The sequence below is a fragment of the Spea bombifrons genome, chromosome 5, assembly GCF_027358695.1.
Source record: "Spea bombifrons isolate aSpeBom1 chromosome 5, aSpeBom1.2.pri, whole genome shotgun sequence".
NCBI lineage: Eukaryota > Metazoa > Chordata > Amphibia > Anura > Pelobatidae > Spea > Spea bombifrons.
In genome coordinates this window covers 1034905-1062642 of record NC_071091.1, presented here as the reverse complement: position 1 = coordinate 1062642, position 27738 = coordinate 1034905, and the positions used below count along the sequence as shown (strand labels likewise).

Below are 27738 nucleotides of genomic sequence, written 5' to 3'. Positions count from 1 at the left end.
ATAACCCGTCATATACCTGTATATTCTTCATATTATATATTATATACTCTCCCCCCGTATAACTAATCCCGTCCTTATAACCCGTTATATCCCTGTATATTCCTCATATTATATACTCTCTGACCCATATAACTAATCCCGGGCTTATAACCCGTTATATCCCTGTATATTCCTCATATTATATATTATATACTCTCCGGCCGTATAACTAATCCCGTCCTTATAACCCGTTATATCCTGTATATTCCTCATATTATATATTATATACTCTCCCCGTATAACTAATCCCGTCCTTATAACCCGTTATATCCTGTATATTCCTCATATTATATATTATACACTCTCCGGCCGTATAACTAATCCCATCCTTATAACCCGTTATATCCTGTATATTCCTCATATTATATATTATATACTCTCCGGCCGTATAACTAATCCCGTCTTTATAACCCGTTATATCCTGTATATTCCTCATATTATATATTATATACTCTCCCCCGTATAACTAATCCCGTCCTTATAACCCGTTATATCCTGTATATTCCTCATATTATATATTATATACTCTCCCCCCGTATAACTAATCCCGTCCTTATAACCCGTTATATACTGTATATTCCTCATATTATATATTATATACTCTCCGGCCATATAACTAATCCCGTGCTTATAACCCGTTATATCCTGTATATGCCTCATATTATATATTATATACTCTCCCCCCGTATAACTAATCCCGTCCTTATAACCCGTTATATCCTGTATATTCCTCATATTATATATTATATACTCTCCGGCCGTATAACTAATCCCGTCTTTATAACCCGTTATATCCTGTATATTCCTCATATTATATATTATATACTCTCCCCCGTATAACTAATCCCGTCCTTATAACCCGTTATATCCTGTATATTCCTCATATTATATATTATATACTCTCCCCCCGTATAACTAATCCCGTCCTTATAACCCGTTATATCCTGTATATTCCTCATATTATATATTATATACTCTCCGGCCGTATAACTAATCCCGTCCTTATAACCTGTTATATCCTGTATATTCCTCATATTATATATTATATACTCTCCCCCGTATAACTAATCCCGTCCTTATAACCCGTTATATCCTGTATATTCCTCATATTATATATTATATACTCTCTGGCCGTATAACTAATCCCATCCTTATAACCCGTTATATCCTGTATATTCCTCATATTATATATTATATACTCTCCGGCCGTATAACTAATCCCGTCCTTATAACCCGTTATATCCTGTATATTCCTCATATTACATATTATATGCTCTCCGGCCGTATAACTAATCCCATCCTTATAACCCGTTATATCCTGTATATTCCTCATATTATATATTATATACTCTCCGGCCATATAACTAATCCCATCCTTATAACCCGTTATATCCTGTATATTCCTCATACTATATATTATATACTCTCCGGCCGTATAACTAATCCCGTCCTTATAACCCGTTATATCCTGTATATTCCTCATATTATATATTATATACTCTCCGGCCATATAACTAATCCCATCCTTATAACCCGTTATATCCTGTATATTCCTCATACTATATATTATATACTCTCCGGCCGTATAACTAATCCCATCCTTATAACCCGTTATATCCTGTATATTCCTCATACTATATATTATATACTCTCCGGCCGTATAACTAATCCCGTCCTTATAACCCGTTATATCCTGTATATTCCTCATATTATATATTATATACTCTCCGGCCATATAACTAATCCCATCCTTATAACCCGTTATATCCTGTATATTCCTCATACTATATATTATATACTCTCCGGCCGTATAACTAATCCCGTCCTTATAACCCGTTATATCCTGTATATTCCTCATACTATATGTTATATAGGCTCCAGCACAGTCTCTTTGGGGAGCGGATTCCACATCTGGAATGTTGATCACATTTGGCAGCTGGGTGGTTTGTGGTGGCTCACTGGATGAGGTGGGCAGGTGGTCACTCACTGTCCCAGTTTGAACACGTGATATGTTGGGGGGGGGTTATGTAATCTGAGACAGGGAAATATTCTTTATATGGACTCCAGTGTCCGTGGCCAGCTTGTGGAGAATGCTGGTGCTTGTCAGGACTTTATTATAAGATATATATAAGATGTCCTGTAGCTTCCCTGCTTGTCATCACCAGTCAGATAGTTGTTTGGGGGAAATGTTTATTTACCAGCAATGCCCTTCTCTGCCACTAGAGGGCACTTGTCACCTACCGTATGTTAAGGGGAAACTCCAGCCATCATTTGCGTTTTAATACAGAATCCCCCATGTGCATTTACCCTTTCCCTGCCGGCCAGCTACTTGTCTGAATCCATTTCTAGCCTCCTGGTATACCCACTGCCAGTCGGCTCCAGTGCTGACCTGCCAGGCATTCCAGGGTGCCTAATGAGGATCCCCATGCGCAGAAAATGCTCCCATATATTTAAGTAGGCGCACCATTCTGCCGCTGATTGACTGCTTCGAGCATATAGGACTGCAGAGAAGGCATCCTGCTGCTGCAGCTTCTCCTATGCTACATTTTGGAGAAGTACTCGCTGTAGTGTGCCTTTAAGGCTCGTTTCACAGATCACTTCTGAACGGTTGCTCTGGTACCTACAGGTTGGAGCTTCTCCACCTGCATCCATACCTGAGAGCATTCTGGCTCCGGCGGAGAGCGGGGGGCGCTGCAGCTGTAGTGACCCGGAGAACTTGCACTTCACCTCGGAGTCTTCGGGCAAAACACAGAGAGTTCCCAGGTATGCCGGCATCGCTTTTTGTTTACTAGAAGCCCCGAGAATCAATGAGCGATGAGACTTTATCCGTCTGCTTGTTGGTTTACGTTATCCTCACAATCACCGTGCACTTAAATGGATTTCACAAGTGGGACTGACTCTTAAAATTCAGCTTTTCTGACCGATGCAAGAAACCGACCAGAAAAAAATACACAAAAAATGCTAGTAGCGTTCACATTACTGTTTATTCCTTTCCAAAGAAAGCTTCGTTTAGTTCTAATTCACACGGGAACTTCCTTCGTCTAAACAGGGACTGGAAAGACATAAAACTCATCCAAGATATTATTGGTAAACGGGAACTTCGACTCGGCCCCGAGCACCTAAACGCCGCGTCCGACAGGGCTGCAGGCTGACAATGAACTGCGTACGCAGGGAGAATGTTCAAAACAGAATACCGGTAATTCTCAAAAATCATTCCTATATTGTGAGAAGCGATACATCGTTTACTAATTCACTTTCACAAATACAACTAATCAACGAGTCGCTTCTTTATACCTTTATCCACCCAACGAGTCGCTTCTTTATACCTTTATCCACCCAACGAGTCGCTTCTTTATACCTTTATCCTCACAACGAGTCGCTTCTTTATACCTTTATCCACCCAACGAGTCGCTTCTTTATACCTTTATCCACCCAACGAGTCGCTTCTTTATACCTTTATCCACCCAACGAGTCGCTTCTTTATACCTTTATCCACCCAACGAGTCGCTTCTTTATACCTTTATCCACCCAACGAGTCGCTTCTTTATACCTTTATCCACCCAACGAGTCGCTTCTTTATACCTTTATCCACCCAACGAGTCGCTTCTTTATACGTTTATCCGACCAACGAGTCGCTTCTTTATACCTTTATCCACCCAACGAGTCGCTTCTTTACACCTTTATCCACCCAACGAGTCGCTTCTTTACACCTTTATCCACCCAACGAGTCGCTTCTTTATACCTTTATCCACCCAACGAGTCGCTTCTTTATACCTTTATCCACCCAACGAGTGGCTTCTTTACACCTTTATCCTCACAACGAGTCGCTTCTTTATACCTTTATCCATCCAACGAGTCGCTTCTTTATACCTTTATCCATCCAACGAGTCGCTTCTTTACACCTTTATCCACCCAACGAGTCGCTTCTTTATACCTTTATCCTCACAACGAGTCGCTTCTTTATACCTTTATCCACCCAACGAGTGGCTTCTTTACACCTTTATCCTCACAACGAGTCGCTTCTTTATACCTTTATCCATCCAACGAGTCGCTTCTTTATACCTTTATCCATCCAACGAGTCGCTTCTTTACACCTTTATCCACCCAACGAGTCGCTTCTTTATACCTTTATCCACCCAACGAGTCGCTTCTTTATACCTTTATCCACCCAATGAGTCGCTTCTTTATACCTTTATCCACCCAACGAGTCGCTTCTTTATACCTTTATCCACCCAACGAGTCGCTTCTTTATACCTTTATCCACCCAACGAGTCGCTTCTTTACACCTTTATCCGCCCAACGAGTCGCTTCTTTACACCTTTATCCGCCCAACGAGTCGCTTCTTTATACCTTTATCCTCACAACGAGTCGCTTCTTTATACCTTTATCCGCCCAACGAGTCGCTTCTTTATACCTTTATCCACCCAACGAGTCGCTTCTTTACACCTTTATCCTCACAACGAGTCGCTTCTTTACACCTTTATCCTCACAACGAGTCGCTTCTTTATACCTTTATCCACCCAACGAGTCGCTTCTTTATACCTTTATCCACCCAACGAGTCGCTTCTTTATACCTTTATCCTCACAACGAGTCGCTTCTTTATACCTTTATCCACCCAACGAGTCGCTTCTTTACACCTTTATCCACCCAACGAGTCGCTTCTTTATACCTTTATCCACCCAACGAGTCGCTTCTTTATACCTTTATCCTCACAACGAGTCGCTTCTTTATACCTTTATCCACCCAACGAGTCGCTTCTTTATACCTTTATCCACCCAACGAGTCGCTTCTTTATACCTTTATCCTCACAACCAGTCGCTTCTTTATACCTTTATCCACCCAACGAGTCGCTTCTTTATACCTTTATCCACCCAACGAGTCGCTTCTTTATACCTTTATCCATCCAACGAGTCGCTTCTTTATACCTTTATCCTCACAACGAGTCGCTTCTTTATACCTTTATCCACCCAGCGAGTCGCTTCTTTATACCTTTATCCACCCAACGAGTCGCTTCTTTATACCTTTATCCACCCAACGAGTCGCTTCTTTATACCTTTATCCTCACAACGAGTCGCTTCTTTATACCTTTATCCACCCAACGAGTCGCTTCTTTATACCTTTATCCACCCAACGAGTCGCTTCTTTATACCTTTATCCACCCAACGAGTCGCTTCTTTATACCTTTATCCACCCAACGAGTCGCTTCTTTATACCTTTATCCATCCAACGAGTCGCTTCTTTATACCTTTATCCTCACAACGAGTCGCTTCTTTATACCTTTATCCTCACAACGAGTCGCTTCTTTATACCTTTATCCACCCAACGAGTCGCTTCTTTACACCTTTATCCACCCAACGAGTCGCTTCTTTATACCTTTATCCACCCAACGAGTCGCTTCTTTATACCTTTATCCTCCCAACGAGTCGCTTCTTTATACCTTTATCCACCCAACGAGTCGCTTCTTTATACCTTTATCCACCCAACGAGTCGCTTCTTTATACCTTTATCCTCACAACCAGTCGCTTCTTTATACCTTTATCCACCCAACGAGTCGCTTCTTTATACCTTTATCCACCCAACGAGTCGCTTCTTTATACCTTTATCCATCCAACGAGTCGCTTCTTTATACCTTTATCCTCACAACGAGTCGCTTCTTTATACCTTTATCCACCCAGCGAGTCGCTTCTTTATACCTTTATCCTCACAACGAGTCGCTTCTTTATACCTTTATCCTCACAACGAGTCGCTTCTTTATACCTTTATCCACCCAGCGAGTCGCTTCTTTATACCTTTATCCACCCAACGAGTCGCTTCTTTATACCTTTATCCACCCAACGAGTCGCTTCTTTATACCTTTATCCACCCAACGAGTCGCTTCTTTATACCTTTATCCATCCAACGAGTCGCTTCTTTATACCTTTATCCACCCAACGAGTCGCTTCTTTATACCTTTATCCACCCAACGAGTCGCTTCTTTATACCTTTATCCACCCAACGAGTCGCTTCTTTACACCTTTATCCACCCAATGAGTCGCTTCTTTACACCTTTATCCACCCAATGAGTCGCTTCTTTATACCTTTATCCACCCAACGAGTCGCTTCTTTATCCACCCAACGAGTCGCTTCTTTATCCGCACAATGCGTCGCTGTGCGTTTGATTAGCTGTAGCCGGTATTACTAACGAACCAGACAGGGGCTCGCTGGCACATGAAGGGTTAATAAATCCGATCCCCCGGCTGGCTGTGGAGGCCGGGTACGGGAGAGACTCGGAGAGACGCCGATGCCTCTGATGCGTTACTTGGATATCGGAGTGATTCTGATCGCTGCTCCGGCTCGTACTACACCTGCGAGCGATCACTGCAGGGAATGAGGCGGCTCTCAGCGATAACGAGCCCCGCGCTGAACAAACCTGACGCCCGGCGTGCTTATAAAGAGCGCTCGATGCGATGCCCTGAGGTGGACGGCGGCTAAAGATGGCCAGGGTGCTACCTGTGCAGGTAACTCAGATTATACTGTGGGGTCTCGCTGAGCGTCTGTCCGGCAGCAAAGGGATCCAGATCTGTTATATACAAAAAAAAAGAACTCAGAACCTGCCGGCAGATCGGCCCCATCCGGCCCCCATCAACCCCCCGCTGTAAAGACTCAAACCTTAATCAGTCGTTAGTCTCGTTTAGCTTCGGGAGCCGTATGTCTATCCCATGCATGTTTAATCTCCTCGCTGTATTACCCTCTACCACTTCTGCTGGGAAACTGTCCCACTTATCCACTACCCTCTCAGTAAAACTCCCTTCCATTGTTTCTAACATATGACATCTATGTATAAGCGTGCAGTGGTTGATCGCACGTTATTGTTTTCCCTGAAGACATGTAAGCGCGTGTTTTTTCCACGTTTTACCCGTTACAGGAGAGAGCGAGCCGGGGAATGAAATGGGAACGACCACGAGGTTTATCCACCTCCTTTATTATTAAAGTGATGAAGGCGGCGTATTAAAGCGGGTCTGCGTTCAACGCTTTGTGTTTTGCCCCACAGCTAACCTGGGATTACTAATCCCCCCCCCCCTCGGAGGATTTATAACGCTGTCCCCGCCGGCCCTCTTATCTGTAAAATGTTCAGCCAGACGCAGACTTTACATTTGTGTAATCTGACTGTTTTCCCCTTTCAGGGGTAGGTGTTTGGGGGGGGGGGACCCTGCTTGTCCTCAGCTTTGCAGGCCGGGGTTCTTTAAGGAGGACCGTTTTATAGATGAAATGTTCCGTTTTATTAGGAATTTTATAATTGATTTCAAGGAGCGTCTCGCAGCGCGGGAAGAGCCAAATCGCCCCGCTTATGACCGTTGCATGGTACGGGGTGGCACTGACCCTGTATCCGGGGCTTATATCCGTTTAGTGGATGATCCGCGCAGCCGTGTCGCTCCGTTTAGTGGATGATCCGCGCAGCCGTGTCGCTCCGTTTAGTGGATGATCCGCGCAGCCCTGTCGCTCCGTTTAGTGGATGATCCACGCAGCCGCGTCGCTCCGTTTAGTGGATGATCCGCGCAGCCGTGTCGCTCCGTTTAGTGGATGATCCACGCAGCCGTGTCGCTCCGTTTAGTGGATGATCCACGCAGCCGCGTCGCTCCGTTTAGTGGATGATCCGTGCAGTCGAGGCGCTCCGCACAGCCCTGTCGCTCCGTTTAGTGGATGATCCGCGCATGCCCTGTCGTTCCGTTTAGTGGATGATCCGCGCATGCCCTGTCGCTCCGTTTAGTCGATGATCCGCGTTACCGCCGGTGGTTTCTGCACTCGGGGTTCACAGGGGAGGAAACGTCGCGTCTCGTGGATTTATGAAATACTCCTTGCGCTGTCTCTGGCGCCGTGTGGGGGAGAGCTGGGGAGAGCTGCACGTAAGCGGAGATGTTCCAGGAGCGGGAATAAGGCTGCCGGATGGCGGCTGAGAGGTTTTCCTGCATTCTCCCTGACCGAGGCACAGAAGGCTCCGCGTGGCGTCCTGTCGGTTACACGGGTGAGCCGGCGCCTACCACTGGTATTCTCGCTCACTGACGGCACGTGGCCGGTGCCTCCGACGCTACCGATGGCCGAGGTAACGAGACGTCTTCTCAAACACTGGAGATTCGCTCTGTAGGAATGTAATCTGGTGGCAGATCCAGCGCCGTCCAATCAGATTCCCGTCCTGAAGTTCTTTCTGTTCTCTTCGCACCCCGATCGTTTTCACGGCTCGCTTGGGGGTCTGGAGAGATCTCATCAATCCTTCCTGAACTCCTCTACCAGACTGTATCTTTCTATCCCATCGCTCTCCATCTGCGGCCCCCGTGCCAGTCCCTCCACTAGCCCCCCAAAACCTATGGACCCCTAAAACCCCTGCCCCCCCATTTATCTCTGCTCTTATCTCTCCATATCGCCCTCTTCCCACAAACTGCTCCTTCCCTCCGCGGTTATCGCTTCTTCCCGCTCTCGTCTTTAGCGTTTCACCCGGACCGTACCTGGAAATCGCCTATTCTACCTAAAAACTCTGTAAATACACCCCCACGAGACGCGCTCACAATCTACCCTCCCGGTACAGCCCCCCCACGCTTGTCGCCTTCTTTCTCACCCAACCCCCTAATAGATTGTAAGCTCTTCTCCCATATATTCGTGTTGTCGGGGTTAACGTTGGTAATTGTGTATTCTCCTTCGCCGGTTACGTAGAGGCGAGAGGCGTTTCTATTCAGATTCCTGTTTTAGGCGCGTCGTTCGCGTGACTCGGATTCGTTTCGTTTAATCTGCTGAATGTTTCTAACGTTTCATGAATACGGCTTCTGAAGAAAAAACCGATATATAATTTGTGCGGGTCCATTACTTGCGTAAAAGAGACATTACGGGGGAACAGAGACATTTGGCGGCTGACCGCGCATGAATACCGGCTGAGCACGGGGGCTCATTTTTTTGACCCTGTTTTTCCTTCGTCATCTGAAGACCGGGGTTTTCTGGTCCGGCTACGTCTCGGACGGCCTCGGGTAACTTCATCCATCGCTGAGGCTCAGACACCCCGGGACGCCGCGTTATCCATCTGTACCCCAGGATTGCCGCCGCTCCCCGGGGACACCCCAGAATCGGTGACCTCGCGATGTGCTGTCTGGAGGGCATTGTCTGCTAAGTGGCTCATGCTGCTGTTATCATCGTTCCTGCGTGTAGAAGTCTGACTCGGTCCCTGTTTTACCCCAACACTAGTCCTGTCAGGCGCTCGGGGTAATATGCAGAAGAGATCCATTCGTTTACCCTTCGTATGCTGCAGCTTCTGGCGGGGTTTCCGTCGCCGACAGACAGTGGATGAGGGGAAGACGTCTCTCTGGAGAAGCTGACGGAGGAGGAACCATTAGACAGAAATGAGGAGATCCCGAAGCCGGAAGAAGCCGAGATCCCGACATGCGACGAAGCCGGCGACCGCTTGCTTTGGCAGAGAGGAAGTTGTCGGGTACTTTTATACGTTTGTTACTCGTTTCCATGGAGACGCTCTGTAGGCGGAGAGAAAGTTGGGCGATCCGTTCCAGCGACTTGGAGGCGAGAGGAGGAAGGGAGGGAGGTTTTTTAGACTGGGTGTGATTAGAGAGAAAAGCTTGTGAAAGAACGCTGCCTTCTCTGGACAGGAAAGGGTTAAGAGGTTCCAGTGAGAGCGGAGGAAGGGTATTGGGGGCCGTGGGGCTTCATCGGTAAGGGGTAGAAAGGTTAGAAGGTCGGAGAGGAGAGAGAGAAGCATGATCTGGAGGGAAGCGGATGAGGCGAGTGTGTGCCGGAGAATCCGTTCCCTGGGAAAGAGACCCGGAGCGGAGTCCGGAGTCGGGCGAGATGTCAGAAGAGAGAAGGAAGGGGAGCCCAGCGGAGGTAGGACCTGGCGGGGGCGATCACAGCGGTGTGGAGAGACGAGACGGATTGTAAGCTCCCAGGATCAGGGTCCTCGCTTCCTCTTCTCCCCGTTTGTTATTGTTTGTGGTTTCCAATCATTTCTCGGGTTTGGGTTGCAGCAGCGCTACGGAATGTGATGGCGCCATGTAAATAAAAGTAACGGAGCCGCCACAGAACAGAGAGCCCCGGAAATAACGATGCCTCCACCCCCCCACACTTTCTGCCCCCCTGCCGAGGAAGGAGTACCGGAGGAGGAGGCCCGTGGGGAGAGAGACGGGAGTTCAGATATTGGAGTTGATGGAGAGGAGACGGTTAGGGCTGCGTTTGGGGGGTCGAGGTATTCGGCCGACGGGGCTCGGTACAGACAGATACGCTGGAGAATAGTCCCAATGAACACCGTGGGGAGTAAAGGGTTACAAGGAAGTCTGTTATGTTGGTGGCCGCTACAGGTTGATGGCTTGACGCACGGCTTTAAATTCCCTCACTGGGAGGCTGTTCCATTTATCTACCACCCTCTCGCTAAAGTAAATGTGCAGCGCTGCGGAGTATGATGGCGCTATATAATACATACTATATAATACATAGTAACGAAACACCAATGTCTGTCGGCAGGGATCGGCCCGCCATCGGCCCTTTGCTTACTTTCGATGCTGGAGATGCGGTGAAAGTGCCGGCATGCGGCCAGCCGGTCTGATGTCCGAGGCTATTTAGAGCCGTTACAGAATTTAACCCCTTGGTGTATTTGGATCTTTTTATCACCGCCACGTAGTACGGATACATTTGGTAAGACGTCGCGGGTCGTTATCTCGCTGCTCGTTACTTTTAACCCCTTCAGCACCGGGACGTACCTGGTACTTCCTGGTTACTGGTCACCGGTAGACCGGGACGTACCAGGTACGTCTCCTCCAAAAAACGCCCCCACATCACCACGATCGCGGTGATCGTGGAGGCGCTGCTGCTGCTTTCTGCCCAGGACTCCTGGGCAGACAGCACAGCCTCTCTAAACCCGCCCCCAAGCCTACGATCACTCCCATGGAGTGATTTTGTAGGCAGAAACAGCGATTGCAGAAAGATCTGCAATCGCGGTTTCAGCTGCCGCAGACAGCTTCAGGGAAGGGGGGGGGGTGTTGAATGGGTCCCCACACAAGTGTGGGGGCCTGATCCAACACCCCCCTGCTGCCTGATCGCTCCATGAGAGCGTCAGTGCAGCGTTAACCCCTTCAATGCCGCAATCGCGGCATTGAAGGGGTTAATTCCCGTTTTGTAGGGGGCTCTGCTGCTGGTGGTCTGCCTGGAAATCCAGGCAGACCAGCAACAGCAAAAACGAGCCCCCAGAAGTCCTCTGATCAGTCCTGTAGGACTGATCAGAGAGACTCCTCCCCTACAATCTCCAGTCTGTTGGAGATTGTGTCCTAGCTGCCAGAGGCAGCTTCAGGGACAGGGAGACAGGGTTCTTTGGTCTCCACATGAGTGTGGAGACCAGCCCCCCCCCCCCTCACCCTTCCTCAGTTAACCCCAAGCCCCCTCTTCCTCAATTAACCCCTTCAATGCTGCGATTGTGTATGACCCCCATCGCAGCATTGCAAGGGTTAATATTAGTCCCCACAAGCTTGTGGGGACTAAATACCAGTCAATGCTGTGCTTCAATGGAGCATCAGCATTGAAAGAGTTAAAAAAAATGTAAAAAATAATAATAATAAAAAAAATTAAAAAATAAATTAATTTTAAAAAATTAATAAAATAATAATAAAAAAAATAACAGCACTGACCTGAAAGTCCAGGGTGCTTCCAGGTCAAATGCTGGGCTGATCAGATCGCTCCTGGCCAATAGGAGTGATCGGATCATTATGGCAGCCCACGGATGACCCTGCTCTACAAAGAGAGAGGGGTCATCTAGGGTAATTATGAAAAAAAACAAATTATTAATAAATGAAAAAATCATAATTATTACCTGATCACTTGTCGGCGACATTTTAAGTCGCTGATTATTGATCGGTCTCCCTGATTGATGTCAGCGGCCTAAACCTGTCACTTACAAGTAATCTGATAAAAAAAAATATTTAAAAAAATGTAAATGCACATGTTCCAGTTTTGCCCTCATAGCTTCCTCAAATAATGCATGAACCATGCATGTGAGGTCTTGTTGGAATCAGGGGATGTTGGTGAACAAAATGTGGTGCTTTCTTCCACTGTTGCACTTATGGTGTGCAAGAAATTCAGTGCAACATTGAAATGTATGCGTTAAAAACGCAATAAAATAATTTCCATGTGAAGTTTGGCAGACATCAGTGAAGAAATGGCTAACTGAAAACTGTCAAAACTACCCTAGTTGAACACCTTGACTTGTCTACTGTTCATAAATATATACTTTTATGGGGTAATTTACATTGGGGGGCTTCCAAAATCTCCCAAATGGGATATGGGCCCAGGAAACCAACTTCTGAAAATTCCAAATGTGAAAACGAAAATGCGCATGTTCCAGTTTTGCCCTCATAGCTTCCTCAAAAATTGCATGAACCATGCATGTGAGGCCTTGTTGGAACCGGGGGATGTTGGTGAACACAAGTTGGTGTTTTTTTCTGCAGTTGCACATATTCTATACAAAATATAATATAAAATCTAAAGCAACATTGCATCATATGCAAAAAATCCAAAAAAATATAAAAATACCTCAAAATTTGGCAGCAATTGGCGATAAAATCCCTGTTTGAAAAGTGTCAAAATGACCCTAGTTGTACACCTTGACTTATCTACTGTTCATAAACATATAATTTTGGGGGGATAATCAGTATCTGTGACAACTATTGCAGTTATTAAACTACCATGCCAAATTTGAAAAAAATTACATTTCAAAAACGTAATGCATGCCTTGCAATATTTGCCCTATACTGGTCAAAATAGATAAAAATCCTGGCCATGTTGGGTGGTTTCCAAATCAGGACAACTTAATGAATATATTTGGGATAATTTTTTCCCATTGGTTCAATGTGTGTACAATTTGTATGTATACAAAACTGTAAAAAAATGCGTTTTTTTCATTTTTTCCCCACTTTTTCCAGTTTATTTCAAATAAAACAATGTACTACCCAGCTTAATATGGTTTCAAATGAAAGCCCTACTTGTGCTGAAAAAAACAATATATGATTTGTGTGGGTGCACCACTTGATAAGAGAGAAATTACAGTTGAAGAAAGACATGGCAAAAACACAAAAACGGCTCCGGTCCTTTAGCGACACCCTAGCTTAAAAATCCCGGTCCTGAAGGGGTTAAAGACGGGTCTCAAAGTTTATTTTTTTCCTTTATTGACGTTAGAACGTGGAGAGTTTTAAAGGGTTAAAACACGGAAATTTTGCTGTTATTTGATTAAAGAAGGGTTTCTAGGAAGGGTTTGGGGGTTAATAACAATAATATTTCTTATATAGCACCATCATATTCCGTAGCGCTGTACAATGGGTATTATGTGTCTGATTCTACATTTGGTTAGAAAAGGGTTAAATTGGTGAAACGACCTTTTAAATGGGAGTGAATTTCCTGGATCCCCCTGGGGTGGGAGACGACCCCCCTGATTACGGTGTGTGATTTTTGGTATTAGTAGGGCTGTTTTTGGGGGTTGGGTGATTTGTGTGTCGGTGAGAGTAGTGTTTACCTGCCGCTCATCCTCTTCATCTTCGCCATTCTTCATCCCTTCCTTTCCGGAAGCAGAAACCCGAAATGTTCCGCTTTCGATGTCAAAATCCCCACGGCTTCCCGTCCCGAAGAGCATTCAAGTCCCAAATCCCGTAAAGGGTTAATACCTGGTGGCCGCTTGTTTCCCCTCTCTCTTCTCCCCCTCTCTCTTCTCCCCCTCTCTCTTCTCCCCCTCTCTCTTCTCCCCCTCTCTCTTCTCCCCCTCTCTCTTCTCCCCCTCTCTCTTCTCCCCCTCTCTCTTCTCCCCCTCTCTCTTCTCCCTTCTCCCCCTCTCTCTTCTCCCTTCTCCCCTTCTCTCTTTTCTCGCTCTCTCTTCTCTCTCCCAAGCCAGGAATATGAGATCTCTGTTTTGTAATCATTTTTATCCAGTAAGCCGCTTGGCTTTTTTTTATTTTTCCCCCTCGTCTGAACTCTCTCCTGTCTGTCTGTCTGTCTCCCCCCAGCGCCCCCTTCTACCCCCCCCATCACGCTGCCGTCCATTCAGCTAGTTCAACATCCTAACCGAAACCCTACAATTTACTCAATCCAGCCAATATCTATTGCCCCTCGCTGGGGTATTATCGCTTACTGAAATCCAGCCGATATCTACTGCCCCTCGCTGGGGTATTATCGCTTACTGAAATCCAGCCGATATCTACTGCCCCTCGCTGGGGTATTATCGCTTACTGAAATCCAGCCAATATCTACTGCCCCTCGCTGGGGTATTATTGCTTACTGAAATCCAGCCAATATCTACTGCCCCTCGCCGGGGTATTATCGCTTACTGAAATCCAGCCAATATCTACTGCCCCTCGCCGGGGTATTATCGCTTACTGAAATCCAGCCAATATCTACTGCCCCTCGCTGGGGTATTATCGCTTACTGAAATCTAGTCAATATCTACTGCCCCTCGCCGGGGTATTATTTTTGTTACCCAGACAAAAAAATAAATTCAGTTTGATGCAATCTCCCTGCTTGCCGGTCTGCGGTTACCGGCGCGGGGCTAACTTACCGGATACTTCGAGTTGGAAGTAATATTGGACTGCGGGTCCTCTGGGTTAAGTGATTAGCAGATCAATAACCACGCTAGATTGTAAGTTCTTTGAGCAACGCCTTTTGTTATCTCTGGTTTACCCGTTGTACAGCTCTGCGGAATATGATGGTGATATATATATATATAGATAGATAGATAGATAGATAATGCTTGTCAGCGTGTGGGCCGAGGGCGCTTGTTTGTCTCTGTGTCGGAATGTCTTTGGATTTATGCCGGAGACCTTGGACGGTTTCTTTGACTTTTGGATTCTTGATTTAACCCCTTTATAGAACTGGCTGTCCGCTTGTTACTTTGTGCCAAGAAGAAAAATTGTATGCTCTGCCTGCATGTGGCTTTATTCTGCCTGCAATCTGTGGCCCTCGAGGGCTGGAGTTATACAGCTCTGATTAAGGGGCTCTTTAATTTCCTTGGTCAGCCATGGAATCAATGATGGCAACATCACCGTCTCCATTATATTGTGTTCCTGGCTGGCATTTGCTGTAGGAAAGAATTACTTTCTGTATCCAGCGAGCCCACCTCAACCTCTGGTGACCAAGGATGTAATAGTACGTCCTAGGGTTCTTGCATCGGCCTGAAGTCTCTCAGGAGGCGGCATCGCTAGATTCCTACATAGTGATGTGATGTAACGGCACTCTCTGCTTGCGCTGATTACTTTAGAATAACAGGGAATGCCCCAACGGAAGCAGGAACTGCCCCCCCCGCAGGCTGATCGCAGGTACTGCAAACAGCAATGCTATGGAGCCCTGCTTACTGATCTCTCTGTGATCAGCATCCGTAGTAATGAAGGTGTTAAGAGTGTCTCCTGCCTCATCAAAACGTACAAAATATCTTAAAAATAGTTAAAAACTTGTTTAAAATGTAAAAAAAATGACTCAAGTGATGACATCATAAGGGGTATCTTTTTCCTTTTGTGTCCATCTGTATATAGATTGTGTGACTCTGTCCACTTCTTTGCCCCAAATGCCTTAACTCTGCAAGTTTAATGTGGCCCCCGATAGATAATCATCCGATTCCATTCATGACACTGAGCCGAGTCCCCGTCGTGTTTCAGATGCACCTGACGTTCTACGACGTGACTGTCAGCTTCTCGGACGAGGAGTGGAGAGGTTTGGACGGATGGCAGAAGGAGCTTTACCGAGAAGTGATGACGGAGAACCGCAGGAACCTCCTGTCGCTGGGTCAGTAAATACTCTGGATCCGTACCCCAAATGTTCAATGAAAATGAACCCTCCAGGGTCAGTCAGTGAGGAGAAAACTGCCCCTGGCGTCTATTACCACGGATCTAGTGTACTCCATTTTCCCCGTTATCGGCTGCCCCGCAGTGTGGGTCCCCCGAGGGCCACGCGTGTCACCGGCGGCCCGTTCTCCTGTGATCCTGATCATCCGTGGAGTCCTCTCTTGGTGGCGCTCCGTGCCGGTACCTGGGCTCCGGCGACGCGGTTTCCTTTCCGGATAACCGAGGGAATCTTGTCGGATATTTTAGGCTGGAAAGCAAGTATTTTATATTTCTGTATTTTACATGAACATAAAATGTCAGTCGGAACCATTTTTTGTTTCTTTAATCATATAAATGATTTTTTGTGTCCTTCTTCTCTCTATATTGAGAACAAAGAATCTTTTCTGAATATCGCTGCTCCAGCAAATCTTTCCTAATTAGCGTTTTCTTCCATGAGAAAGCTGCTCATCTCTAGGAATGTAAATTGGAATGGGGGATACGTCGTAAGACCCCCGAAACTGATTTACTACCTAGAAGGTAACGTCTGGAGATGCAGGTGACCGAAGATAAATTCCAGATGTATATGTAATGGTCTTAAAGTTATTTCTTCTACCAGAGCGTCTCTTAGAAGTAAATGAAGGAGATACAACGGTGCAAATTACGCTAAGACGTCCTAATTATAAAGAGTAAAACCCACAATTATGATTGGGGGATTCCAGTCAATAGGTGGGGAATATGATAATAAGCCCGGTCTTTAAAAGCTTACGTTTTTAGACAATTTGAAAATCCCGAACAATTAGAATTTGGAACATCGTAAGATCCTGGCGCCATATTATGCTCTCCTAGTTACTTTGAGTATCTAACATATATATCGCTTCAAGAAAGTTATTTCTCTTTCCACTGAACCTGGATTAACTTCTACAAGGACCAGTCGGACCACAGCAACAAGTGGTGGTAAATATAATGGTTTTATTATTCTGAATAGAGGTGAATTTTGTCTGCTTCAATATAGAATTACCTTCTTCTGGGAAATATTTTATGACGTTATTGTATATGACGTTATTGTATATGACGTTATTGTATATGACGTTATTGTATATGAGGTTATTGTATATGACGTTATAGTATATGACGTTATAGTTTATGATGTTATAGTATATGACGTTATTGTATGTGACGTTATTGTATATGACGTTATAGTATATGACGTTATTGTTTATGATGTTATAGTATATGACGTTATTGTATATGACGTTATAGTATATGGCGTTATTGTATATGACGTTATAGTAGAAGACGTTATTGTATATGACATTATTGTATGTGACGTTATAGTATGTGACGTTATTGTATATGAGGTTATAGTATATGACGTTATAGTATATGACGTTATTGTATATGAGGTTATAGTATATGACGTTATAGTAAATGACGTTATTGTATATGAGGTTATAGTATATGACATTATAGTATGTGACGTTATTGTATATGAGGTTATAGTATATGACGTTATTGTATATGACGTTATTGTATATGACGTTATTGTATATGACGTTATAGTATATGAGGTTATAGTATGTGACGTTATTGTATATGACGTTATTGTATGTGACGTTATAGTATATGACGTTATTGTATATGAGGTTATAGTATATGACGTTATAGTAAATGACGTTATTGTATATGAGGTTATAGTATATGACATTATAGTATGTGACGTTATTGTATATGAGGTTATAGTATATGACGTTTGTCATGAAAGGCACACAACACTGGGCTGCTTTCAACACTTCTTTATTGCAGAGCTTAACTTCAGGGTAGACATCCCCTGCATCCAACTTGAGCTCTCTCCCCCAGAGCACTCCCCCTCTCCCCGCTCCACCTCCTGTGATGTCACTCAGGCTCTCATCACATCTCCCCCCTTTTAATGCAAAACATTTTGTTTGTTTTTCAACCAACAATAAACATATGAACAAAGAGTAAGGAACTACAGGAACATATGACAATCTATCTAGGACATCGGGGTAGACTACCCTAGTCCACAGTGGCTTTGGGATTATTCTGCCCATTCTTCAAGCCACTGTTCTAACTACAGTGTTAATCTCTGTATCGCACTGGAAGCTTCACAACTCTACCACTTGAAGTCATTTTACAAGGACTTTCCCCAAGTCCTGGTGAAAGTGGTTGTGACTCCAATGGTGGCACCGATGTATCCCCACTAGAATCTCTTTGTGAGGCAGGTATGCTTCTGAAGACCGAGGTCTCCACTGGCTGTGGTTCCCGATTCTCGACATCTAACTCCTCGGGAACAGGCTGAAGATGTCTTCTGTTACGGCGGGCAACAGTCCCTCCTTCTGTGCGGACCACATAAGACCTTGGCTCAAGGGAACGCCCTACTACAGTTGCCGGCGTAATCCACCTCTTTTCTTCATCCAGCTTGACTCTTACACTCTGGCCTGTGTGCAGCTCCGGCAATGGACGCGCAGAGTGTCTTCTGTCATAGAAGAATCTGTAGCTCCGCTTTGCCTCCTCATCCCTCCTCCGAACGTCCTCTGGAAGGACGGGGTGGGGAGGTTGGAGTTCACGCACAGATGGCAACGTGGTACGAATCTGTCGCCCCAACATCAGCTGTGCAGGGCTACATCCTGTGGCATGAATTGGGGTTGCCCTGTATGCTAAGAGGGCCAAATATGGTTCTCGTTGCTTCAAAACGAACTTGGCAGTTTGAACTGCTCTTTCAGCCATCCCGTTGGCTTGCGGGTAGTGTGGACTGGAAGTTGAGTGAACAAAATCATACTCTCTACTGAAGGATTTAAATTCCATGGAAGCAAACTGCATCCCATTGTCACTCACTAGCTCCAAAGGTATTCCCCACCTGGCGAACATACTTTTGAGGCGGGTGATTACAGCCACACTGGTGGCCTCCCCTAATGGTGCAATTTCGATGTACCTAGAATAATAATCTACAACAACCAGATATTTTTTCCATTAAGTTCACACAAATCTGCAGCTATCTTCTGCCAGGGACCCTCAGGCAGCGGTGTAGATATTAGAGGCTCTCTCCTCTGTGTAGGCCGATGTTCACGGCAAAAGGCACATTTTGATACATATTCTGCAATGTCAGTACTTATTCCCGGCCACCACACCGCTGTGGCTGCTCTTTCCCTACATTTGGAAATCCCTAAATGGCCATCATGAATTCGCCCTAACATTTCTTGACGCATACTGGCAGGTATGACAATACGGTCCTGAAAGAGCACTAAACCATCCAGTTCTGTGAGATGCGCTCTCTCCAACTGGAAAGCATTCAGTGCCATCCACACTGTGCGACTCTCTGGCCAGCCACCCTTTATGTAACTTATAACTTCTTGGAGATCAGTATCCAGACGTGTCTCTCTCTTGATCTGTTCCAATCTCCCAGAAGAGATGGACTTAGATGACAATATTGAATCCACATATGCCTTGACATCCGATTTTGTTGATGATTCTTCAGCAGCAGCCAGCGGGAGCCTGGAGAGTGTATCTGCCACCACCAGTTGCTTCCCCGGCACATGCACTGCCCGAACATTGAATCTTAGTAGTCTCATTAGTAGTCTTTGACATCTCAGGGGAGCTTTGTCAATGTCATAAGTATTTATCAATGGAACCAGTGGTTTGTGATCGGTTTCCAGACTAAATCCTTCCAAGCCCACCAAATAGCGTTGGAAGCGCTCACAGGCCCAAACTCCCGCCAGACATTCCTTTTCAATTTGGGCATATCTTGTCTCTGCTGCTGTTAGTGTACGAGAGCAATAGGCAATGGGCTGTAACTTGCCCTCGTTCAGTTGCAGAAGGGCTGCTCCTAGGCCATAACTGCTAGCATCTGCGCTAACCACTGTCTTTCTAGAGGGGTCATAGAACCCCAGCACAGGGGCTGATCCCAACATTGACTTGACCAGAGCAAGGGCCTCCTCCTGTGAAGGTCCCCAGGTCCAAGCAACATCCTTCTTCAACAATTCATTAATAGGATGCAACACTGAGGATAATTCTGGTAGAAACTTGCCCAAATAATTCACAAGGCCAAGTATTTGTCTTAGTTCAGTTACATCAGAAGGGCTTTTCATCTTCTCGATAGCGAGGACTTTACTGGCATCTGGCTTAATACCGTCTCCGCTAATAATGTGACCAAAATAACACAGTTCTGTTTTCCCAAAGTGACATTTGTCTTTATTCAGCTTCAGCCCAGACTCTCTTACCGTCTGTAGTACACGATGCAGCCGCTGATCATGCTCTTCTTGAGTGGACCCATACACAAGGATGTCATCCATGACCACCACTGTGCCCTCATGGTCTCTCAGGAGGGAGCTCATCTCCCTTTGGAAAATCTCTGGTGCTGATGATATACCGAAGGGGAGTCTGCGGAAACAAAACCGACCTACTGGTGTGATAAAGGTAGTCAGCTTGCGACTCCCTGGGTCAAGGGGTATCTGCCAGAATCCGCTGGAAGCATCGAGCGTGGAAAAGAACTTAGCTCCTGACAATCTTGGAGCTATATCTTCCAAAGTCGGCATCACGTATCTTTCCCTCTTCACAGCCTCATTTAGCCGTTTTAAATCCACACAAATACGAACTTTCCCGTTTTTCTTAGCAACAGGCACTATAGGAGCACACCAGTCAGTCGCTTCTGTGACCTCCTCAATAACACCCATACTTTTCATTCTCATAAGTTCTGCTTCAACCTGTGGCAGAAGTGGGAATGGAATTCTACGAGGTGTAGCGACACTGTATGGGACTGCGTCAGACTTAAGCTGTATTCGGACTGGCTCACAGTTCAACAGGCCAAGATCTCCAAACATGTCTTCTGTGACCTCTTGCACCCTCGCAACAAGGCCCAGACTGCAGGCTGCATTCCGGCTCAAAAGGTTATTAACACATTGACCTCTGATTACGTACACCCACAGGGTAAATCTTCTTTTCTTGTATTCACTGCGGGCAAGAAATCGCCCGACACAATCAATGCAGCCTCCAGGGCTATAAACTTTTGTCACAACCTTCTCAAGCTGTGGTCTTTGTGGCAGTTGCTTGAACGTTGCCAGAGAAATAACGGTAATGTCAGCTCCCGTATCAATCTTGAAGGCAATCCTTGCACCCATCACTGTAAGTGTAATTCGCCAATCATCGTCAAAGCGAGACTGTTCAATCACTGACCCTACAAAGGACACCTCCTGTGTCTCCTGGTCACTGTCCAGGTGCATTTCCTTAACACACTCTGATTTGCAAACTATCTCAAAATGGCCAACACGGTTGCACTTCCTACATCTCTTGTCTTTAGCAGGACATAGCATTCTTGTTCCATGAGTTCGATTACAGCGCATACAACGAGTTTGATGTACCCCACTGCTTCTGAGCCTGTCTGCTGCCTGTGGTCTGCTACCCACACCCTGTCTGTCATTTGTAACTCTCCTGGACTGCAGCACTTCTTCTACCATGCTTTCAGATCTCATATCAGCACTCTGCTTCTTTACCAGTTCGTTTTGGCGGGCCATCCTTATAGCCTCATCAAGTGTCAATTCAGCCTCCAGCTGCAACTTTAAGGAGACTTCTGAGTCTGCAAGTCCTATGACAATTCTGTCTCTAATCTGCTCCTCCTTGGCAGCTCCAAACTCACAGAACTCTGCCAATTCATAAAGGCTGCGCACAAATGATTCCACAGATTCACCCACATGCTGAGTACGCTTGTGAAAACATGCCCTCTCATGAATCACATTCCTCCTGGGCACAAAATGGGCGCTGAGCTTATTCATGACTATCTCAAAGTCATATTCTTCCCCCTCTCGGAATGTAAAAGTATTATACACTGGCTCCACATCTTTCCCCATAGCATATAAAAGGGAATTAACTTGTACTTCACCACTCTCCTTGTCCAGCTTGGATGCAATCCTGAAGCGTGCAAACCTCTGTCTCCAGGTAGGCCATGCTGCAGGCTGGGAGAAGTCAAATGGCTCAGGTGGAGTGAACTTAGCCATCCTCACAAAACAACAGGTGCGCAGGTGAGTACTTCTGACACCATGTCATGAAAGGCACACAACACTGGGCTGCTTTCAACACTTCTTTATTGCAGAGCTTAACTTCAGGGTAGACATCCCCTGCATCGAACTTGAGCTCTCTCCCCCAGAGCACTCCCCCTCTCCCCGCTCCACCTCCTGTGATGTCACTCAGGCTCTCATCACAACGTTATTGTATATGACGTTATTGTATATGACGTTATAGTATATGAGGTTATAGTATGTGACGTTATAGTATATGACGTTATTGTATGTGACGTTATAGTATATGACGTTATTGTATATGACGTTATTGTATATGATGTTATAGTATATGACGTTATAGTATATGACGTTAAAGTACATGGCGTTATAGTATATGACGTTATTGTATATGACGGTTTGTGAGACTGCAGCTTATAACCCGTGATAATGACAATGATGTAAAAGGTATTTTACCTGTAGATGAGGTTTGGCATTATTTGCATCTATTAAAATCTCACTAATACTCTTTGGACGTTATTAAATGATCTTTAATTGTCGTATTATTAACACTGATACAGGGAGATGGTGATCTTTTTGTGACCGCCCTGATTATTATTATTTTTGGTTGCTGAGTGGATTGGAAATGAATTGGTTTGATATTAAATGCTGTTTATATAAAGTGATGATGTAATTTGATGACGCTGAAATGTTGATGCCATATGTTTGTTTTTTTTGTTTAGTTTTTTTTCACCTGTTGCATTTTGGGTTAGACTCATAAGATAATGATTCATATCTGATAATCGATAATACCGTATTTTGGACTTGATTATTCTGACATGTTTAAAGGATAGTTTTTTTGTTTTATCTTCTGCACGGGTCATATAGATATTTTATAAATTGTGTTTTTACAATAAATAATATTTTTGATTGACTATCGTGGTGATAAAAATATCTCATTTTGAATTATAATTTTTATAATCTGAAAGGATTTAGGATCAGAGATAAAATATAGGGTCTCTCTTTGTATTAATATTGTGGATGTGATGATAATTAATAGCGTCATTATTTTACATATGTGATATAATTTTGCTTTTGTATATTTTATCTGACACGAAATTTATTTCCCAGGAATTCAGATTCCGGACTCGGGTCGTTTCCGGGAGGTTGAAGAAGACGAGGGACCCGGCGGTGCCGGCGGCGTTCTGCCCGGTAAGTGGCGGCTGCTCGGCGTGTTATCCGTCTGGCTGGGGGGCAAAGCCGGATCCCGCTGCAGATTCCAACTTAACCGGGAGTTCTAGAAACGCGCGGTGGGTGAGGGGCAGGTAAAGCCAGGTGGCCCCACTGGCCCCTTGACTGACACACACCGGGGGGGACACATATTTACACGCACTCTCAAATTCACACTCAAGCTAAGAAACTTTGAATGTAAAAACAAATTTTTTTTTTTTTTTTTTCCGGGACACAATTTTAATTTTCAGAAAAATTGAAGAGAAATGGAGCAGTCCTACAAACGTTAACTGATTTTTCTTCCGCTGCATTTCATGTAAAAGTGCAGCTTATTCTGTAAATACCGTATTGGCCGGATTACAGGCCGCGCTTTTCCCCATAATTTAAATATTTAAAGTGGGGGTGCGGCCTATAATCGGGGTTTAGCAGTTTTACCATCTCCGGGGTGTCTGGAAGACCGGATCGGAAGACTGCGGATTGTTTTTGGTAGTGCGGTCCGGTGAAAACGCGCCCCCCCCCCCCCCCGGCAACGCGAGCAGAAACGTTAGTTCCGCCCTGAGTCTGGATTCCCAGCGTTGATGTGGATGAGGCAGACATGCGCAGGAGACAGAGATCACGTCTGCCGCATCGACATCAACGGCGCAAAAATAACGTTTAGGTACGGAGGGGGGGAGCCTCGTACCATACATTACATGTAAAATAAAAATATATATATATATAAAATTCTTTTAAATAGCACCAAACTATAAGTGCAGCTTCTATTCGAGACACTACGGTAATTAACTACATTTGCTTTTTTAAAACCTTTTTTTGTTGCAAACGGAGCATCGGGGTCTGCACGATCCGAACGTTTCAGCTTCTTCCCTCAAACCCGAGCGGAGAGACGGCCGCGCCGCACGTTCCACATCCCGGGGAACGTTCAGCTTCTTCCCTCAAACCCGAGCGGAGAGACGGCCGCGCAGCGCGTTCCACATCCCGGGGAACGTTCAGCTTCTTCCCTCAAACCCGAGCGGAGAGACGGCCGCGCCGCGCGTTCCACATCCCGGGGAACGTTCAGCTTCTTCCCCCAAACCCGAGCGGAGAGACGGCCGCGCAGCGCGTTCCACATCCCGGGGAACGTTCAGCTTCTTCCCTCAAACCCGAGCGGAGAGACGGCCGCGCCGCGCGTTCCACATCCCGGGGAACGTTCAGCTTCTTCCCTCAAACCCGAGCGGAGAGACGGCCGCGCCGCGCGTTCCACATCCCGGGGAACGTTCAGCTTCTTCCCTCAAACGCAACAACATAAACGAAGAAACCCAGCGGATCTCATCTAATCCTCCTGCATGGATTGGACGGGGAGAGCGATCGCAATCATCCAATCAGATTCACTCCCTGGCACCAACTGCAAACGAGGGGCGAAGTAACTGCCGTTCTTTGTGCCGGCGGGATGAGGACTCTTCGCCTCCTTCGTAAAGGTCTTTGTGCCGTAACGTGCGGATGCCGCGTCGTAAACGTGTTATTTATCGGAGAAGAAGATATTCCGCACGCCGCGTTGGTTAAATTTTTCGGAAAAAATGGCTTCGACGCCACGAGTTATCCGTCAGTTCTGGGCCGGCTGCCCCTCAAACATGGATTTGCTTTAAAGGGATGGTGAAGCCCAACAGTTAGAAACCCAGACCTTGCCGGGAGATCGGCCCCCGGCGGCCCCCGTCTCGTCTCCATTTCTCCTGCTGTAAAGACTCAAACCTTAATCAGTCGTTGGTCTCGTCTTAGATTCAGGAGCTGTATGTCTATCCCATGCATGTTTAATACCCTCACTGTATTACCCTCTACCACTTCTGCTGGGAGGCTGTTCCATATGTCTATCCCATGCATGTTTATTCCCCTCGTTGTAATTCCCCGTATAGTGAGACTCGTAAGGCACGTGGTGGACGGTGAGGAGTCTGTCCACGAGGTGAATCCCCCCGGGAGGAGCGTAGGATGCAGCCGCGTGTTATCCAGGAGGTGGCCGCTTGCTGGGGTTATTGGCCGCTGGAGATACTCGGGACTTTTAATTCGTAGTCCGTTGCGGTGACTTTACCGCTTTGAAAGTTTTGGGACAGTTGGCTTGTATTGTTTAGGTTGCTGACTGGTTTTAGGGGAAGCGCGGCGTCGGCGTTCGGCTCGCTTTAGTTGGCAGTTTTTAGGGCCGATTATAAAAGGTTTTTTTGTCTTTTATCCCAGGAATTCCGTTTGTAAACCTGAGCGGAGAGACGGCCGCGCCGCGCGATCCCGGGGAGCAGATCGTGCCCGGTGAGTGATTTATTCGCCAGGTCGGGGGGATTTACGAGATTCCTCGTAATAAAATATATTCATGGATCGGGGCGACTTCCGGCTTCATCATTTTGCCAAATTAACACTTTAACTTCCAGTATTATTTCTGTGATTAGCGGAAACAAATTTAACCTTAAATTGACACCGCCTGTGTCAGTCTGTATCGTTTTATTTCTCATATATTTATTTTTTTATTATTACGATTTTTGTTTATTTATTTTTTTGTATTTAATTATAGCTGGCGGCCCCGTTAATGAAAGTCAAGCTCGGCAAGAATCCCCGACGGCTACTAATCGAGACGGCAGCCGGATTCTCGGTTCCAAGGAAAGCTCGACTCTCCAAGCACTTTTGTCGCATTGCGCCAACTGCAGCCGCGCACTTCCCTGTCGCTGCAACAAAAAAGTGCCGGGGAGGAAAAAGCCCTTTAGCTGCATCGACTGCGGCAAAGCCTACAACAAAGAGTCTTTCCTCATCTTACACCAAAGGTTTCACCTGCAAGGAGGCGCCTACAAGTGTCCATCGTGCCCAAAGAGCTTCGGGAAGCCCCGCCACCTGCACAGGCACCTGAGAACGCACGAGGAGCCCAAGGAGTTCAAGTGTAAGAAGTGCGGGGAGACCTTCGCCAGGAGGAAGGAATTCACGGCGCACAGGAAGCTGCACCGGGCCCTGCAATGTAAAGTGTGCGGGGAGACATTCGCCGGGAGGAAGGATTTCACGGCGCATAGGAAGCTGCACCAGGCCCTGCACTGCAAGGAGTGCGGGGAGGTCTTCGAGACTCCAGCCCAACTAAAACTACACAAGACGGCGCACAAGAAGCTCCACGCCTGCTCCCGCTGCGACGTTTCATTCAGCAGTAGATCCGATCTGAAGGTCCACGAGCGGGGCCACGCCGAGGAGACGGCGTATAAGTGTTGCGCGTGCGCGAATGTCTACGCAAGCAGATCCAGTTACAGCAAGCACAGGAAAACCTGTCCGGGGCGAGCAGCGCCCAGCAACGTTTCGGACTGTGATCCGGGTCAGGAGGAAGTCGGGGGCTCCGCTGCAGCCCCCAAAATTACAGAGAAAAGCCCGGATCTTCTAAGTGAGAATCTCGGCGTGTCGGAGCCCGGCGTCCCACGGACAGAGCAGGGAGCGAAACCCGCAAAAGACGCTTTAAATGCCCCTAAAACCTGCAATAAAGAATTCACATCCAAGCCCCCCAAAAACACGGGGGCGAGACCCTCACCCGACCTTCACAATTCTCCTAAAACCGCCGGTTCCTTCCCCGAAAATAACCGGATAGAAGGAAATAAGCCGGAGCCGGGAAGCCGAGAGCAGAGGCTGCTGCTGCTGCAGCGATCGAGTGCCGCTTCGCGTCCCGTGACCCCGCCGCCTGGTAAGATCTATAGATGCAAAATGTGCCAGAAAGGCTTCAGACACCGCAGAACGTTGATCAGGCACCAGAGAGCCCACAACACGCGCTACGTGTGCCACACGTGTGGAAGGAGCTTCGTGAAACTCCTGGACGTCTACATTCATAGAATCGTGCATCAAGGGGCCCCGAAGCTCTACAGCTGCAGCTTCTGCCGCAAAGGCTTCAGTTTTAAATCCCTGCTGCTCCTCCACCAAGATACTCACGATACGGAGGCTCCGTGCCCTGGGGACCCCGACCACCAAGCGCTCGCCGACCGCGGCCCACCTACGTCCCCCGCGGAAGATGACGGCCCTTATTACCAGTGTTCGTACTGCGACGCGTGTTTCACAGACGTGACGCGGCTCCTCCTGCATCAGAACATCCATGAAGGCGAAGCCCGGAAGCCGCACGCCGCGGACGGCGAGAAACCGTATCACCAGACGCTGAGATACACGGATTATATGACAGGCGGGTGGTCCGCGTTTTACAAGCCGGGGGGCACCGATTAACTCCTACATTCCCGGAACGATTTCGGACGCCCCGCCGGATGGGTTTTTCTGCTTCTGGTTGTCACCGGGAGTCTCTGTCCAATCAGCTGTTTGTATTTTAAGCGTTGGGCACAAATTATATTGTATGACATCATTAAATGTTTCCAGGCAACCAACCTACCTCATCTCGTTAATAGTCATTAGAAGCATCGCTCAGCGTTATGTCTTCGTGTGATGTTTGCCACAGACTGCCGCCAATCTCATCTTCCATAAGATTAACATTTAAATCTTTTTAAACCAATCACGTCAATGAACAAAGTCTGGCTATTTGCCCTCCTGCCCCCACGGCCGTACCCTGAAGCATGAGTTACGGCAGCCGGGGGCTCCGTGCGGCGTTAGAACCGTCCTATGGTCTTAATGATGCGGGTTTTAACTGTCTGCGGCTGCCGGTGAAGGCCAGGGGCAGAACTCAAAC

General features: G+C 46.5%; 1 protein-coding gene across 1 annotated transcript; it reads left to right on the top strand.

The window, feature by feature from the left end:
* The first annotated feature begins 9896 nt into the window (after positions 1–9896).
* On the top strand, positions 9897–27284 carry LOC128496821 (zinc finger protein 135-like). The gene is made up of 5 exons (XM_053466624.1): positions 9897–9948; positions 15691–15817; positions 22992–23072; positions 25293–25361; positions 25621–27284. The coding sequence occupies exons 2-5, from the start codon at positions 15691–15693 to the stop codon at positions 27282–27284; spliced, it is 1941 nt and encodes a 646-aa protein (XP_053322599.1). The 5' UTR covers positions 9897–9948.
* Positions 27285–27738: the final 454 nt, after the last annotated feature.